Source organism: Linepithema humile, chromosome 2, assembly GCF_040581485.1.
Source record: "Linepithema humile isolate Giens D197 chromosome 2, Lhum_UNIL_v1.0, whole genome shotgun sequence".
Classification (NCBI taxonomy): domain Eukaryota; kingdom Metazoa; phylum Arthropoda; class Insecta; order Hymenoptera; family Formicidae; genus Linepithema; species Linepithema humile.
Genome location: NC_090129.1, coordinates 30,762,936 through 30,780,155, shown reverse-complemented (window position 1 = coordinate 30,780,155; position 17,220 = coordinate 30,762,936). Strand labels below are relative to the sequence as shown.

The following is a 17,220-nucleotide window of genomic DNA, read 5'->3' as shown; positions in this document are numbered from 1 at the left end:
GCGCGATACTGATCGGACGCGACTTTTTCGATGAATTTAAATTGCTTTGAGAAGAAAAATTCGGACGTCTTTTCGGCAAGACTCTTTATTTCCATCAGATCTCATTAATCTCTTATTAAATTAGAGTTTATTCAAACAATTAATCAAAATATAGAATTCCGTTGTTAGCAAAACGATTATCGATTTTTAATCCCTTCACAGAGAAAATTTTATATCAAAAATTACTATGATACGGCAGTAGCCGCGGACCATAAGAGAAATTATAAGCTTAAATACTATGGACGTTATGTGAAAAACATAGTAAAAATTTTTATAATTCCTCCATGATCCGCGGCTACTACCGTACATAATAATTTTTGATATAAAATTTTCTCCGTGTAATAAACGAAGAAGCATTGTTAACATTTGTCTTCGTGCTTCTTTTAAGTTTATAAATCATTGAGAAAATGTGAGAAATTATCTTCAATAATTAATGAGGCCACCTTGTATATGATGGCTAGGTTTTCCAAGGCCTTCGTCGATCGGAACCAGCGATATCAGAGCACTCTGCACCCGATAAATCGCCGGCACCGTATCGACTGTCGGAAGTTCGGGGAGCTCGAATGTGCCCGTAAACTTCGACCTTCGCGACCCATCCGCATTATAATGTTACCGTCATTGCTTTCTGATACCTTATGATTTATTTTCATTAATGATTACGTTCTTTCATTATCTCACAGTTATGAACAGAATAATTAATGAAGAAAGCCAAACTATATTTTACTATCATTAATTATCCGTAAATTAAACTCAGATAGACGCAAATCTAATCAAATCTAACCAAGAATACTGAAATTACTCAGATAAGTAATTCTAAAATAATTCTAAAATAAAAGTAAGTCTAAAATAATTATCTCTTCTCTTCAAAAACTTAGAAGAGATTAAAATCCTAATTCTCCGAAATAGCTTGCTATTAAAATACGCTCAGGTAATATACGCTAATCGCCACTAGCAGTTCTGCACGTTCTTCATAAAATTTCCCTGTGGTTTAATTTTTTATTCGAAATTGCCTACGACGCTAAATCGCGATTGTGTAAAATGCGTGTCTGACGCCAATGAGAACGTCTTCCGCGCTTAAATGCACGAAGATACGACGTAGAAAGATAGAAAAAGAGAGAGAAGGAGAGAGAAAGAGAAGACAAATGTACCACGCATGCAGCTCCCGGGTATCTAACGATTATTTTATTATTGGCCCAATTACGCCGTTATTGTTTTCACACACGCGCGACGACAATGCCGGTTAAAGCTCTCCCGCTTCGCTTTATAGCCGCCCGACTGTAGCTATATCATCAGGGTGATTCAACCGACTGGATTTTTGCTGCCAATTCCGCCTGCCTGATGCGGCGGATTATAGCGCTTTAACCCTTTAACCCCAACTGAATTCCTGCGCACAACGCAACATCATTCCAGATCCTAATTCGAGATCGTTCTCAAGATGCATTCAATTGAATTTGCTCCGAAAAAACGATCCCAGTGATATATAGTTCCGCAATGATGCGCAATAAAATCAATCGGCTCTACAGACCGCATTAGTGTATAAAACCGAATTATACTATATAAGAACAGAAATTTAATTTTTATATCTACATATCGCGCGAATATATTTGAATTAAATTCTGCAATATAAATATTAGAACTTGTTTTCATTTGTGTGTACTTACAACAATGTGCTCAAATAAATTGAATTATAAATCAAAGTAATAGTTTTTAATTTTATTTTGCACCTACAATGATTTCAATTAAATTTTATATTGTAATTTAATATTTTACATATTAAATTAATTAAATTTTATACTTTAATTTTGCACTCATGTTGATTTTAATTTAATTATATACCGTGATCTGACGTTTTACAAATTAAAGTAGCCGAGATTTTTAACTAACTTTAATTAAATTACACACTGTAATTTGAGTTACACACACATGCACTTTTTTTATACATATATATGTATATATATAATACCACTAACAATATTAGATAATGTATATTTGATAATGTATTACCAATGGAAAAAATATATCTGTTAAAAATTTGATTTATAATACTCGGCATATAACATTGAATATAGAATCTCTAATTGGACTTTTGCGAAATTTGTGCCAAAAGTCAGGCGACATTTAATGTGTCGTATTTTCAACATTGCTGAATAAACACTCGATTTTTCTCCTTCTCTCTTTCCCTCTCTCCCTTCCCCTCACGCCCTCCTTTTACTCTCTCTTTCTGGCCTCGACTATTGTGTATTGTGCGAGAATTCGTCATGACGTATCGTCGGGAATAAATGTCAATTGACACGCGGGATCCTCGCTCTATCTCACAGTACCGCTGCTGTACGCGTTCTCGCATCGAAATGCGCTTCGCGTCCCATCAAAACGAGAATATCCGCTTCATGAATGAAAGGCCGCCGCCTCGTCGCTTTTCGTGGAATGAGAATGTGAGGAATTGACGGTAGGATCAAACCAGTATTGTCCGCTTAAGCTCTCTTGGCGTAAAAGCAGCGCATTACAATCGGTGCGATAAAAGTCTTCCCGTATGTTTGAATATTCGGATTTTGAAATCATTCTCGCGTATGTCCGGAAAAATAACAAAGAGAGATAATATAAAGAATATAAAGAATAGAAAAAGTATTGAAATTCAGTACAGAAAAATATAGAAAATCTATGCAGAGAAAGTATACGGAAAAATTATATTCTTTTTTTAGAATGTAGATTAAGCTCCTCGTATTTATGTTTTTTTTAAGCAAAATCTTCTTATTCATGTTTTTCTCACACACGAATGCACACATCAGTTTTCGTCGACGAAGCGAGCAAGTGTTTCGCATAATCCTGGCGAAGACACATCTAGAGATACGTCTTCTTTCTGGCGATGCGCCAATATAGAAATATGAAATGTCGGTTTGTACATAATATCACGCTGACATATAGTGTCACATAGGGAAACATACGTCTTTTTCAGCACGAGTCATCTTGACATTTCACGGTCTTGTGTATGTTACATTTTACGAAAATAACGTGCAATACTAACGGAGGATACAATTGCGACTGAGTGTATAAATTTTTTGAATATATTGATCCAGTTAATTTTTTCGATGTTATGAAGAAAAATATATGGTCTCTTTCAAAATTTACTGTAATTAATTGTAACTAATTGTCGCTAATTGTAACTAATTGACTATTAGATTAAGCTATTAATTAGTGCTGTTTAAATTTATATTTCACAAAAAAATTAATCAATCGACAAAAGAAATAAAAAAATGTTTTGTATTGTTTTATATATATAAAATATATTCTATACAATTTTTACTTTTTTACTTTTTTACTTTTTTCTATAGAAAAAATATCTTTTAAAAATGTAAATGTAAAAGTAAATGTAAATGTAAATGTAAATGTAAAATAAAAATGTAAAAGAATTAATTAAGCTATTATTTAAAATAATTTTGATGTTGCTATGCAGAAAAAAATGATAGCATCTTAAGATATAAAGATAAAAAACTATTCTGAAAACAAGATATCAACATTTTCTGCATAAAAATCATCCCCTGCGTGGGTGGATACACAGGTAAAAAAGTTTCTGCCTGGCAGTCGCATCCTCTGGCTACGGTTGTTCGAGGGCGCCACGAACCTTACATCGCATTTACGTACCGAGTTTTCTTGTGCAAGCGTATGCATACACGTATGTACACTTATTACATAGATAAAGATATGTACAAGAATTTTCCTTGAACATTTAAATGTGACTAATCTTTTATTTAAATCTAATATGAAGATTGAGTTCAATGACAACACAAAGTGAATCACATTTAACGCTAAATGAGCAGTTAAGTGTATGCATAATGAGAATAACAATCGCACATTATAATCTGATATATTGAAATCATTAAATATTAATTGTAATTTGTAAATTGTATAGGAAAATTGGATATAGTATAACTAAGTAAATTAATTCAGTTGCATATTAAAACATTTGAAATTAATTAAAATAAGTGCAAAGATAATAACTGTAAAATTGAAAGGTGAACTTTGCTACCAAGATTAATACAATTTACGTCAATTTTTGTAAACCTATTTTTTCAGAATTTTTATTTTTAATTTTTAGAGTACATTTTTTTTTCTCAAATTTTATAAACTATTTTAATCAGTTTTACTTTATATGTATTTAAGTCATTCTACTTTAACTTTCACGAATGATTTAACAAACAATTATTTATAAGGATAAAGTTTCGTGCGTTATAGAGTTCAAGAAGAAAAAGCGAAAGCAAACAAATCTTCTCACAGAAGATTCTCACGGAAGAAAAGAGGAGCACAAGAGTGACACGTGTACAATCGCAGGGACAAGATGGGGTTACGCGTTTATCGACCCCCGTCGATTCTGCTTTTGTAGCAGACAAACATGTAGCCCTCCCTTTATGCCCTTCTCGATTCTGTCTGGCCCTGCTAGAACGAGGTTTTTCGTCGACTAAGCCCGGCTTTCGGATCGGTATCACGAGTTGTTCTCACGCGAAGATTAATGAATCGAAGAGATCAATCTCTTTTTATCGATCAGTTCGCGTTGAATTCGCGAGATTGATCGGATTTTTTCGCAGCTTCGCGTTCCACGTGTATAAATACTTATTCCAGAAGACGCGTCGCTGCAGCTGCAGCTGCCGTTGCAGAACGCCGAACAGCGGCGACCTTCTTCGCGTGAATGTTTATCGCGTGCCAAATTAAACGCGCTTTACGGAGAATCGGACTGACGCGCATAATCATAACGTAAGCGAGATGCGGATCGCGCGAACGTTCTAATCCTGGATCACCGTGCTTTGATTTTCTGGAGATGAAACTTTAATAATCCGAATAATTATTCATTCATTTTTACGGAACCCGACTTATAGATATATGCAAAATCTCATAAATATGTATTTTAGAGGATATTTTTTATTCAAGAACACAAAAAATATCTTTTTTAAATGGAACAGATATAATATTGAATTCATAGGAAGAGTAAAAGTTAAAACTAACTGTTGCAACAAAAATTGTTTAAAAATTAACATTTTCTCTTTCAATAATTTTTCAACACAATTCTTTCTATTTTTTAAAATTGCCCATTAAAATAATTTATACTCTCATCGCTCGCTCGCGCGCGCGCGTGTGTGTGTGTGTGTGTGCATAATGCAGTTTATATTGAGCTTCAAGTTTGAAGGGTCGTATGATTCATGATTGAAACTTGCCACCAACAAGACATTAAACATCGATATCTGTTTTAACTATCGCGTGTCAAATGCGATAAAATCTCTCAGCGCCACAAATAGAACAGAATGTACAAACTTTGGCGCACCTTAAGTACACGGAAATGACGAATACATAGTGTCGTAAAATTATTGGATGTTCTTTCATGTCAATGAAAAATTAAATAACATAAATGACGAAATCGATAATTACAGAAATTTTAAATATTGAAAATTATTCTAAAGAATTTCTAATTTTAGAATTTCTAAATTTACTAAATTCTTAATTGTTTCAAAATAAATATAAGTTGATTAAAATTTTGAATATTGCTATAATATTCCATTAAATTTAATAATGAGAAGACACACATATATTTTTAACCGATTTCAAAATAAAGATTTGTTTTAATCCAGCATTGTTTCTCAACATCTTTGCGCCGACACTATTGCGTACAATAATCTCGGTTATTACGGTGGCGACAATTGTCGTTTGATGTGCTGGCGCACTGCATCGATTCGCGTCAAGCAATTTTGCTCGCGACACGAGTGACGGGGCGTTTATCTTATTGCAGTTCGCTGCATTCCGTCCACGTCGGTTGATTTGTAAGAACAAACGTGGTTTTTTTGATGCAGGTATACGCGCACAGTGTAACCGATACACTGCATTTTTTCTCTTTTTTTGATTGTCGCAGCAAGAAATGTAACTATCAATGCGATATCTTGGGAAATATCTTGCAGACAAGATATAAACGTCTCTATTTATCTAAATAGAAAAGTTATTTTCTATAAATAATATCATAAATATAAATGATATGACAATCGGATGATAATTTCTAACTAACAGCGTGATAAATTAAATACAATGACAAAATTTATTCATCATGCATCATGCAATTTATTCATCATGTTGTATATAATTGATGTAATAAAGAAAGAATGAAGAATTATGTACGCTAATGAAAATGTCAGTGCCGCTTTATGGCAATTATTAATTTATGTCGATGACCGATTCACCAATAAAATCGAAAGGCCACATTAGGCGGAAGTGCTGAGAGCACTAAATTGTTATTTATTAGTACGCCTAGAATGATCGCTTCTCGATAAAAATAGCCCAGCTTCACGCCAAAGGGAGAGAGCTTGAGAGTCTCGAGAGAACATGAAATACATGAATGCAAACTCGTAAAGTAGATTGTTAACTACTTTAATCAAATATCTTTGATCAGAAGTACGAATAAACTTTACGTAATAAAATTTATACATAATGTAATATCAATGCGTTTTTAAATACTTCTATTTTGTCTTCCACGGATGCTCTTTAAATAATAAATTTAAAAATTATATTCTTCAATCAATTTGAAATTATCTTTGAATGATAATTTTTCAATATTATATGTCTTTATAATTAATTCCTAAGTTAACCTTTTAAGTAAATTACACAATATGAACAAACAAAAATTTAATTATTTTAAATTTATATAATTATGATTAATCATATATAAATATAAAACAAGTTTAACTATATTCATTATAAGAAGAATTTACGAAAATATATTGCAATGAAGAAATCATATCTCGAGAAATGAATATCGTAGAATGAATATCGTAGGTTTCGAAGTTTGACGTACAGAAAATGCATATGAAACATTATTGATCGCGAACACACATTATTATCCTCGAACTTCTAACACGATCGGTCTTAATCTTTGTTGACGACGATCGATCGATTGACCTTGGAATGAAAGCCTCTCTTCACACGCTAACTTAAATACCTTACGTGTAACACCGCAAAGGATAAAATAAATTGTATGCAAGTTGACTAGAATGCGAATTTTGATGAGAAATGACGCGGATACGTAACAAGATGATAAACTATCGGCTGGCGATAAGCGGAATTACTTGTTGCACTTTCGCAGACAGGGCGTCTCGTTTATACATGTATACATCATATTATTCATTGATAATGCGAGTTGAAAATAGCTGCAATTGAACATAATTATTCATGCAAATGCGCGGATAATGTAGCAACGATAATGCGGTGCAAGTTTTTGTGTGCATCTTTTTATCAAATCGCGGTTGATTGATTTCTCTGTTATATCATTATGTTTATTATGTAACCAAGTGTGTTTTGTTCTGTGCAGCAATGTGCAATGATTTTTTCTACTTTAATTCGTAATTAATTTCCATCAGTACAAAATAATGATTAATACTTGGTAATTGCTAGCTTACTAATTGACTCTAATGATTACTGATACCTGCTTAATATCTTCTAATAGCAATTATTAATAATTGTTGCTAATTATTATTCATCGAATTTCAAAGTTATTTGTTATCTAAATGTAAATACTTTTATAATAAATCAATTGCTATTATTTGAAAGAAACGAGGATTATGTTATTTGAAAGTACTAAAAGAAAGGGAATGTCGCTAGTTTTTTTCGCAAGCGTCATCCCTGATTCCACCCTATCTCTTTCTGCACGCACGAAGGAATCACGTGGCGCTGGGATTTCACGACAGTCATGCGCCGTCTCTCCGATGTTCCTCAACGCGAAGCAGCCGCGAACAGCGGACAAGCGTGCGGTCGCGCGCGACATGATGTATTTGTACTTTCGCGATTCATGCATGACGGGCGGTATGGAAAAATAAACGCGAGCGCGACAAGAGTCATATCGCTTTTCACGAAAACGCGTCGAGTCTTTCTCGCCCGCATGATATCACGTTATATCCGATGACACACGCATATACGCGTGCATACACACATTCGTGCTGATATCAACAAACACTCACCGTAATCGCGAAGCGGCGGCTGCTTCGTGTAGTGCACGGCATTGCTCGCCGGCGTTACTCGAAACCGCTCCATCCTCTCCCGTTTTCCGCGTGTTTCACCTTTGCTGCGGCCAGACGGCGTGGACAATGGCAAGCTCGTGAGACCGAGCACGCTTCAATCAGACGTGACAGCACAAGCACACGGACGGCACTCGATACGAACGAATCGCAACGTTCGCGCGCGACCACTCGCGTGCACGTTCTCCATTCGCCGACGCGAAATTACAGAACGCTACTGTGCCGCACCGGCCGCCACGGCCTGGCGCTATCGTTACACGCGAGACAGCACGTGGTGGGGATAAGGGCAGTGACTGGAGAAGGAACGATATTCGCAGCGAAACGGCGATGGAATATTGGAAGGGGAAAATCGCGTCTGGTTAAACCGATCGTCACGTGGAGAGAGGAAAGAGCGAAAACTAGAAAGAGAGAAAGTGTAGGAAGAAGTGGCGAAAAAAGGGTGAAGGGTAACGTGATGTAAGACCGTTGAAAGAGGGGAAAGACGGCAATCGAAGGGTGGAACGGAGATAAGAGTAAAAATTGAAACAGAAAATATACATAGAAGGATCGTTTCATCTAATCTTGGAACAAAATATCCTAGGAATGTCAGATAAAAGTAATATTTATTAAATTATTAATTAAATCCTATCAAATGTAAGAAAGAAGTAAGGAAAGAAAATTTCTTATCACTTACTCCTATATTATTATAAATAAATTAAAATTGTTCATTAATTTAAAAGTAATTAAATCATAAAATGAAAAGGACAAAGATACATGATGATAACTAAACAAAGAGAATAACAGGAAAAACAAGCGAGACAAAGGCCGCTGTGGGACGCAAAGGGACGCGCGAATCGGACTGAAAATGAAAATAAAAGAATAAGTATGAAAGAGAGCAGCAAACAGGACTGACTCAGAAGAGATGGAGCAGACCTTGAATTAGCATCGAAGTTGCTCCGACGAGTACATATATTCAACGTATTTTCTTGCATTGTTCGACCGCGGCGTCGGCTCGCCTTCTTGCGAACCCATGATGACGTAACTAGCGAGCTCAATTTTACGCTATGCTTCATTGGAGCATACGCATCTATGCATGTAATGAGAAGGCGTAATTTCAGACTTACGCAATTGCATTACGTGATACGACATTACACGAATCGACTTGCTGCATCTACACTTGTTTGTTCATTTTGGACTAACATTCCTACGAAAAAATGCAAAATTGCAACGGCTGCAACAAGCATTTTTTTCTTCTAAAACCGACGTGAGCAAGTATTTGCATCACGTTCGAAATGTATTGCATAAAACATCATTACATAAATTATTCGCTTTAGAGAGAAAAGCGATGCACTAGAACAGATATCTTCTGTGCAAAATATTTCCTAAACATTTCCCAAATTATAGAATTTTGCTATATACAAATTACGTATATTTGTTGCGTATTATTTCCTTTTTTTTGTACAACAAAAAATTTTATAAAAAGTATTGAACGTAAAATGCAATTCCTTTGTCTCCACTATTTTTAATACCTATAAAGATTTTACGTTATACCAAAATCACAATTTTGGCCAAAAAAAAAAGAGCCTTTTAATTTTATCGGCTTATATCATTATCTCGCTCAATGTCGCGTTGGTGTCATAAATTTGATATTTATAATCTCATATTTCACGATGATTTCATGGAAGAGAACAGGAGTCTCGCGTCTGACGCCGACTATGGCGCAACGGGAGACGTGCAGCAGCATCGAGTGCAGTATTTTTTCAGAGCTGCAGCCCGCAGGAACGCGCAAACGGCGTCTCTCCGTCTCTCTCTTTGTCTGTCTGTCCATCTCTTGGCGTTTCGAGCGCGAAACAGCTGATCGCAGTCCCTTTAATCGCGTCGTCAAGTCGCTGTGCCAGACGAGTCATTTGAGATTGCTAAGGAGAATTCAGCGTCTACGAGCTGCGATCTACGTGGGTGAGTATTTCGTCTGGCGATCGAGAGTATCAGGTGCCGGTACGCGAGGCACCTTTCTAGGTTAGGGAAGGATTTCTCTCGCCCGCAAAGTTCCGTGCGCGAACAAGCGTACAGACGCGCAATGGCTGCCATGTTCGAAGTCGGCTTTTTCGTGGTGATTCCGTCAGATCTGTTCTCGTAACTTTTTCGACAAAACGAATACCAAGATTCTGTTGTCTACTCACCAATAAAATGTATTTAGCCATGAAGTAGCTTTCCATGTTTACCGGTTTCGATGATTTAGCTCGTCAGAATTTGATCAATTTACACACCGTACATTACACTTGTCAAAAATTACAATTAAATGTTCCTTCTTTAGTTAACGAAAGTGGCTATAATTAGAAAATATTTTGTATACAAATTATCAGAGACCCGAACGAACACTACTGTCTGAAGTGCGCGCGTGACTTGCTGCCATGACGGTTCACGTGCCGGCGTTCCGCTTTCTAAGCCAATCACAAGTTTGCTTAATGCAGCTGTTATACCTTCTGCACTAAGAACAAGACAGATATATAATGAAGCGTTAGAAATAGAAAGAGAAGAAAGAAAAAGTACAGCTATGAGAAAGAAATACGATTCTACGCGTTGTACAAAAACGTTTATTGAACGTGCTAATTGACTATCGGACAGAGAATTTCTGATATTTCGTAGAATTGTTCGACTAGCCGAATTAATTCGTCCGAAAGACTCATACACAAACGAGATATTAATCTGAGTGTGAAGACGGAACGACGGGATAACATGTGACGTCATTAATGGCCGCCGCTGTGTTGTCTATATACGCAACGGAGCGCGGCACTCAGTGCGAGACCGCTAACAGAAGTTAGACATAACGCAACATACGCAAGGCGCGAGCGAGTAGAGACGGTAGTTATTTTTTATCGCATAAAGCTGTGGCCGAACGCGCAAGATATGGGCTCGAAGAAGCACAAGAAGCACAAACGCGAAAGGCACGAAGGTGAGCAGCAGGCGAAAATACGTAAGACTCTGTAAATCGAGACACTTGGTGTCATATCTCTGCTCGGTTTCGACAGCTCGTGATTCTACTCTTCGTTTCGGATTCATCACTTCGAAGTTTCTCGTTCTTCTACTGTTCATTCAATCCACTGATTGCGTATACGTGTCTTGTTTCGACAATATAAATAAGCACAATAGCGCAATATCACCCAATCTGTCAAAATGACTTATCCTCCTCTGTCAAGGAGGAAGCTCATTTCGAAAAGTAGTCTCCTTCGAGCGGGAGTTAAATGTAACATGTTAGATTTGTAAGAATGTATGTTACTGAGGCATCATTGCATCGCACCAAGCCGAGCTCTGTATTTGTATGTCATTCATCTGAAGGATCCGAATGAAAAAGAGACTGCCCCAGAATAAGGAAGCCTTGGCTTCCTTGGTTCGCAAGGCAGTCTCTTTATCATTTTCATTGGGACCCTTGTCATATTCACAGTTTAATGATGCACAGGAATTATGACTACGTTTTCACCACGGACAAACTGAGAGAGTGAGGTTGGAGTAGAAGTGAGGTGGATTCGAAAGTATAAACGAAGCGTTCCGCAGCAACAGGCGCGACGTGGAAGTAAGTGACGAATAACAACGGACATGGACTGGTTGCACGACAGAAGCTAGCTGTGCTTCTAAAATCAAATGCCCCGAACCCTCTCATTTTTTTTGTCTATTGAATCCGTTGAAGTGCAACAAGATTTACACTAGATCTTCTTTATTACAGCAGAGTAGTATGCATAGGGCACAAAATACATACATTCAGACAGTTACTACAAACAGACAAACCTGTTGCACTTCAATCATATATAATTCCTTTGGCTGTTATGTTTCATGGCATTGAGAGCCATACATGCTTCGCTTGGCCTCTTAGCGAGGTATTTTCAATTTTAATGATTGCTTTCCCTGATTATTCCCACCGATTATTCAGTCGATTTAATGTAACAATGGAAATTATTTTATAGTGTATATTTCTATTAAGATTTTTACTTTAAGTCGAGAGCTACTTCCATCTCGCTTCCAGTTTGTTGAATGTGAAAACAAGGTCACTGTCCTGTTGATCAAATCATTTTCATATTTCGTCGATACGATTCTCCCATCCATTCATCTCTCTTAACGTCCCGTAGATTTTTATATTTATTTACGATTTGCACCTCATTTCCGGTACCTTATCAGTTATACATTATTCCATCTGACGTCATATTCTATATGTGTTGCTATATTATACTTTTTTATCCTGCACTGTGTATTTTACGCAAGATTTTTTGATTGCTGCATGTGGCACATTGACAATAGATTATGTGTATGGCTTCTTAGAAAGTATAGAGCAACAAATTTTAGTTTGCTTCTTAAAAACAAAATTAAAAAACAACAAAAAATTATATCAAGTATACTCAGTGCAACAGCTAATTCTATTTCTTTTTCAACAGAAGGTCAGTACACAACGACGGACAAGCCGCCTAGTTTGAAGTTAATCTTAAAGGTAGGAGGCAGTACTGGAACGCCTGAGCACGGCAGTGAGTCGCCCAATCAGGCCACGATGCTGTCGCACTACCAACTGGAGCAACAATTAGGCCTCAACTACTCCGTTAGTACGGGGGATACGGAATACGACAGGTACCTCGGTCATAAGAAGCTCAAGAAAAAGAAGAAAAAGAAAGACAAACGGCACAAGCATCATCACAAAGATAAGAAGAGACGGAGGGAAGAATCGAGCCAGGAATCAGTCGGCGACGCCGACGAGAATCTGGCCGAACCTTTACCTAAGAAGGCCTGTACTAATCATAATCAGCTGCTGCCGCCCAGGCCGCCGTCGTGCGGTGAATTAAGGGTGGGCGTTAGTAGTAATGTCAGTTCTCTATCGCCCCATCGCGAGCCTAGAACATGCGTCCTCAGGAAGATAGCGGAGCGCACGCCTCTTCAAAGATTGCTGGAGCATTTGTTGAGATCTATGGAGAAGCGAGATCCGCAGCAGTTCTTCGCCTGGCCAGTCACAGACAGCATCGCACCCGGCTATTCTCAAATCATCACAAATCCAATGGATTTCAGTACGATAAAGCAGAAAATAGACGACAACAACTATCAAAATCTGCAGGAGTTTGTGGACGATTTCAAACTCATGTGCGACAACGCCACGACCTACAATCATCCCGACACTATTTATTTCAAGGCAGCAAAAAAATTGCTGCACGTCGGCCTGAAGATGGTCACTCCCGAGAAACTACGGCAGCTTAGACCAGTTTTAACATATATGAACGACATCACGAAAGAGGAGCTTGGATTCGAGCTGGGCATCGAGGATCCTAATAACCCGGACGCACCGGCGACGGAGGAGCAAATCGAGCGGGAACGCGAGCAGGAGGAACGCAACGAGGAGGCGGAGGAACTCAGGAAAGAGAACCAGAGAAAAATGAGACTGGCTAGTTTAGGCAAATTCGAGGCGATACCGGACGACATGACGCCGGAGGAGATATTGAAACAGGCGAGAGGGGCGGCCAAAGCGGCAGCGGAGAAACTCAGTCTGAAGAGAGTCAATTCAAAGATGGGCTTCCTGCGGCAGAAGAAGGACGGCACTACCAGTCTGCAGATCATCGTGCCTGGGGACGGGATTATTCCCGGAACTAACCAGAGACCCGTGTCTCTGGGACAATTGATAGGCAAGTTAAATCACGGAACGGGAGCATTGGCGGGATTCCGAGAAGATCGCAGGAACATGTCGAAACCGGCGAAACCCCTATATTACGGCGCATTCGGATCGTACGCGCCGAGCTACGATTCGACATTTGCGAATCTCACGAAGGAGGAAACGGATCTGGTGTATCAGACTTACGGCGACGAAACTGCCGTACAATACGCCGAGTCTATTTTAGATTTCGCTAAGGACTGTGATTACACGTTGACCATGGTCGACGATCTACTGGACATTCTCACGAGCGGCGATCACAGAAAGACGAAGAAATTGCTCGAGGAAAAACGAAGACTGAAGGAGGAAGAAGAGAAGATCAAGAACTTATTAGAGAAACCTATGCAAGACGTGAATCGTAACATTTCGTCGGCGGATAAGGTTAAAGTTGATCTTGAACAACTCAGGACGCTCGCGGAGATCGGTATCGATATAAACTTCTTAGAGAATTTAGGTAATTATGGAATAATTTGTAAAACCAAACAATCAAGCGTCTTTTAATTGATTGAAAATAATATTCAGCTTACATTCTAAATTTCATAGTTGAAACATATTTTTTGTATAACTATTCTTTATATAAATATTAATTAATACTTAAAAGTCTAAGATTTCTGTCAAAATTGAAAAAAATATTTCTAATAATATCCTCAGAGTTAATAAAGTTTAATGATTATCTTTTTTATGCTTCTCTTTCACATTATCTAATTATATAAATTAAATATATATAATGCTTTTTTTACAGAAGAAGAGTTTAAGTACAGCGAGGAACGCGCTACACTACAAAGCCGTCTGGATGACACATCGCAGATGCTGGGCCGGCTTAAACAGGCCCAGCATGAGCGTCTATCGGCGCCACCACCGGCTCATCTGTCCAACGTTCCTAAAGCATCAGACGCCGAGGTGATACTGGCTGAGAAGATCACCGACAATCTTACTGACATAGCGAAGAAACTGCCACCATCGGGGATCGCGCCTGTCGACGGTCTACGTAGAGCGATGGGTATAGCGCCTCTAGGTGGACCGGAGCCCATGGAAGTCGAACCGATTACGCACAACCCTACCATAGTCACCGACAGCTCGTTGCTGCCGCCAAACAATAGCAACAATCAAGTGCTGTCGAGTCTATTACCGACCCCCTCGCCGATTCAAAATACAAATCTACTAAGCCCGACTGGTCAGCAAAATCAAAATATTAATATTGTGGGCGCGAATCAGCCACCGCCGTCGATACAGATACAGCTCGGCATGACGCACAGCAGCCAGACGCCACCGTCGCTGCTGAGCGCGACGGAGCCGTCCAGCGTGACCGATCTTGAGTCCGAATTACGCGAATTCCTGGAGAGCGATCCCACACTCGGACACTCGCCTCTCCACGATGATAAAACTTTGGAGGATATCTTATCAGAGTCTTAGTGTACGCGCGTTAATCTAAGTATATTGGGATATAAATTATGAAGATAAGTATAAATTATATATAAGAAGATTAAGCAAGATAAAACACGTAAAGTATCACGAGTTGTTTTTTGTCGGAAATTATTAGGGATAACAATAGTTTAGTGTTTTAGGGTTCCCGAGAAAATATATCTTGTCACACTTTACGCGCTATATCCTATATATAAAGTCTGTACATTTTATTACCGACTTACTAATTTCACATGTACTATTAATAAATCAAATTATATAGTCTTGTGTCTTATTTTAATCACTTTGTTTTATTTCTCTACTTCCTTAACGAGAATGCGAAAAAAACGTTATTGAATTTAGACATAAATATTAGTGAAATTATCGAAATAAAATTTAAGAATTATTTAACGAATCCGCGTCACTTAATTTTCGATACACATCTTTTGTTAGTATCTTTCATGATTTTGAGAGAAAATACAGTTTTCTTTTATTTTTCACGGTTTTACATTTATTATTCTATACGCAGTGGCTCGTTTGTTGCTCATGGGATAAAATTTACATATATCGATACTCGATACGGCGCGTTACATTATTAGAGCACAATGTCGATTCTGTATGCAATACAGTAGCACATCGAATGCGCATAAAGGAAATGCACGACGTTGCTATCGATTACTGATAAGTGCAATTCGCTACTACTGTATTGTGTTTCAAAGCGCAATGGGAAGACAGGCAGCAACCGTTTGTTCGAGCAGCAACCTCGTTTGAGCCAGTGGCCGAAAACAAAATCAATCACGGCACGCTTGATGGGATGGGTAATACCTCGAAATACATGGTGGATATACGGTGCTATAAGGATATTATAGCACGGGTATTCCAACTTTCAAGGAGATTAATGCTCGAAGCAATTCGCGAAGCTCCAAGTTGAATCCCCGGAATTATAGTCAGAAATATAGAAACTCCAAGTGCTTCCGTGGGACTCAAAGGGATTATCATTTAAGACGCAATCTTGAATTTTCACCTAGAGCATTTATAACTTCCGTTCATTCCCGAAGGAAAAGTACTTATTTTTGCCGAATTGAAGCAACGCGCGATGTTTTAATGGTGCTAATAAATGCAAATAATTGTACAATATTCTCATTATAATCAATGACAGAGGGAGAAGTTGTTTCAACTTCGCAGAATATCCTGAAGCAGCCTAAAAGGCTAAGCATTCAAGTGAGTTATTCCCAGCAGAGTAGCAATTGCATTAACCCGGCAAGGCAATACCGCTTCAGCTATTGCAGTTGAGTTGACTGCACAATTACGAGCATTTATGTGTACGTGAAACGCGTCATTCCTTTCTCTCATAGACACTCGGCAATGCGTGCTTGGAGATTTGCCCGATAATAGGATTACCTCGCAAATGCGAGAGTTCATTCTCGGAAATCAAACGGTCCTTCACCACGTGTTCTCTGAACTAAAAGCTTAATGATAACAGTTGCTCGCCGTGAACGAATCATTAGCATACTATGAGTACGTTCCTATCAAAGATAACATCGCAATGAATACTAATTAACCGTAAATGATTTAATGTCGTTACGTCCTGCGTCGAAAATACGATTTGCAAAATTGAATAAATTTATAATTACGATACGATTACGATTACGATAATTATCTTTTCCGTCTCCGGAACTTTTGCAGAAGTGTTAAATTTGATAATTTTATAATAGATGCATTGACATTAGCACAATATAATTTTACATCAAATTTTTATACTTTATATTATTTTACTATTATTTTATTAAACTGTAGTATTTTGTAGTATTTAAATAATGCCGAGCCACAATACTGTAATAAGATAAACAAGAAGATTCAGACCTTTTTCGAGATAATAACTACGGAAATGTTTGAAATGTTATATGTCTTGAACATTGTTACGTCGGATTTAAAAAGCATCTGAAGTCTGCATAGACACTGCACGAATATTGACAAGTTAATTAAACTGCATTCTGCCATTGTTTCGAAAATGCGGCGCACGTGTAAATGACATGTGAGCGCGGTTTTCACGCGGCCGGCCAGCCGGCCATCCGTTCGTGC

At 37.9% G+C, this 17,220-nt stretch overlaps 2 protein-coding genes across 10 annotated transcripts in view; one reads left to right on the top strand and one right to left on the bottom strand.

Annotated features, from left to right (window-relative positions):
* Nucleotides 1–8,583, bottom strand: part of kcc (solute carrier family 12 member kcc) — a 76,243-nt gene extending 67,660 nt beyond the window's left edge. Inside the window, exon 1 of one of the 3 annotated variants that reach the window (XM_067349767.1) lies at nucleotides 8,025–8,583. In XM_067349767.1, the coding sequence (XP_067205868.1) occupies nucleotides 8,025–8,097 (73 nt within the window). In that variant the 5' untranslated portion in view covers nucleotides 8,098–8,583. The remainder of the gene's footprint in view (nucleotides 1–8,024) is intronic. The other 2 variants (XM_067349768.1, XM_012365933.2) reach the window with 2 other exon arrangements.
* Nucleotides 8,584–9,760: 1,177 nt separating this feature from the next.
* Nucleotides 9,761–15,439, top strand: Brd7-9 (Bromodomain containing 7/9). 7 transcript variants are annotated; one of them, XM_012365939.2, is made up of 4 exons: nucleotides 9,861–10,016; nucleotides 11,518–11,631; nucleotides 12,485–14,191; nucleotides 14,480–15,439. In XM_012365939.2, exons 3-4 carry the CDS (start codon nucleotides 12,595–12,597, stop codon nucleotides 15,148–15,150), a joined length of 2,268 nt encoding a protein of 755 aa, XP_012221362.1. In that variant the 5' UTR covers nucleotides 9,861–10,016; nucleotides 11,518–11,631; nucleotides 12,485–12,594; the 3' UTR covers nucleotides 15,151–15,439. The 7 variants fall into 7 exon arrangements, with proteins under 7 accessions (XP_067205873.1, XP_012221357.2, XP_012221362.1 ...); XM_012365938.2 differs by lacking the exon at nucleotides 9,861–10,016 and adding an exon at nucleotides 10,071–11,013; XM_067349772.1 differs by lacking the exon at nucleotides 11,518–11,631 and having other exon boundaries at nucleotides 9,761–10,016; nucleotides 12,488–14,191.
* Nucleotides 15,440–17,220: the final 1,781 nt, after the last annotated feature.

Coding starts and splice junctions, on each gene's coding strand:
- Brd7-9 (XM_012365934.2), top strand. CDS start 9,776: ATGGCGCAACGGGAGACGTGCAGCAGCATCGAGTGCAGTATTTTTTCA. Junction 10,017..12,484: donor ACGAGCTGCGATCTACGTGG/GTGAGTATTTCG, acceptor CTTTTTCAACAG/AAGGTCAGTACACAACGACG. Junction 14,192..14,479: donor AAACTTCTTAGAGAATTTAG/GTAATTATGGAA, acceptor CTTTTTTTACAG/AAGAAGAGTTTAAGTACAGC.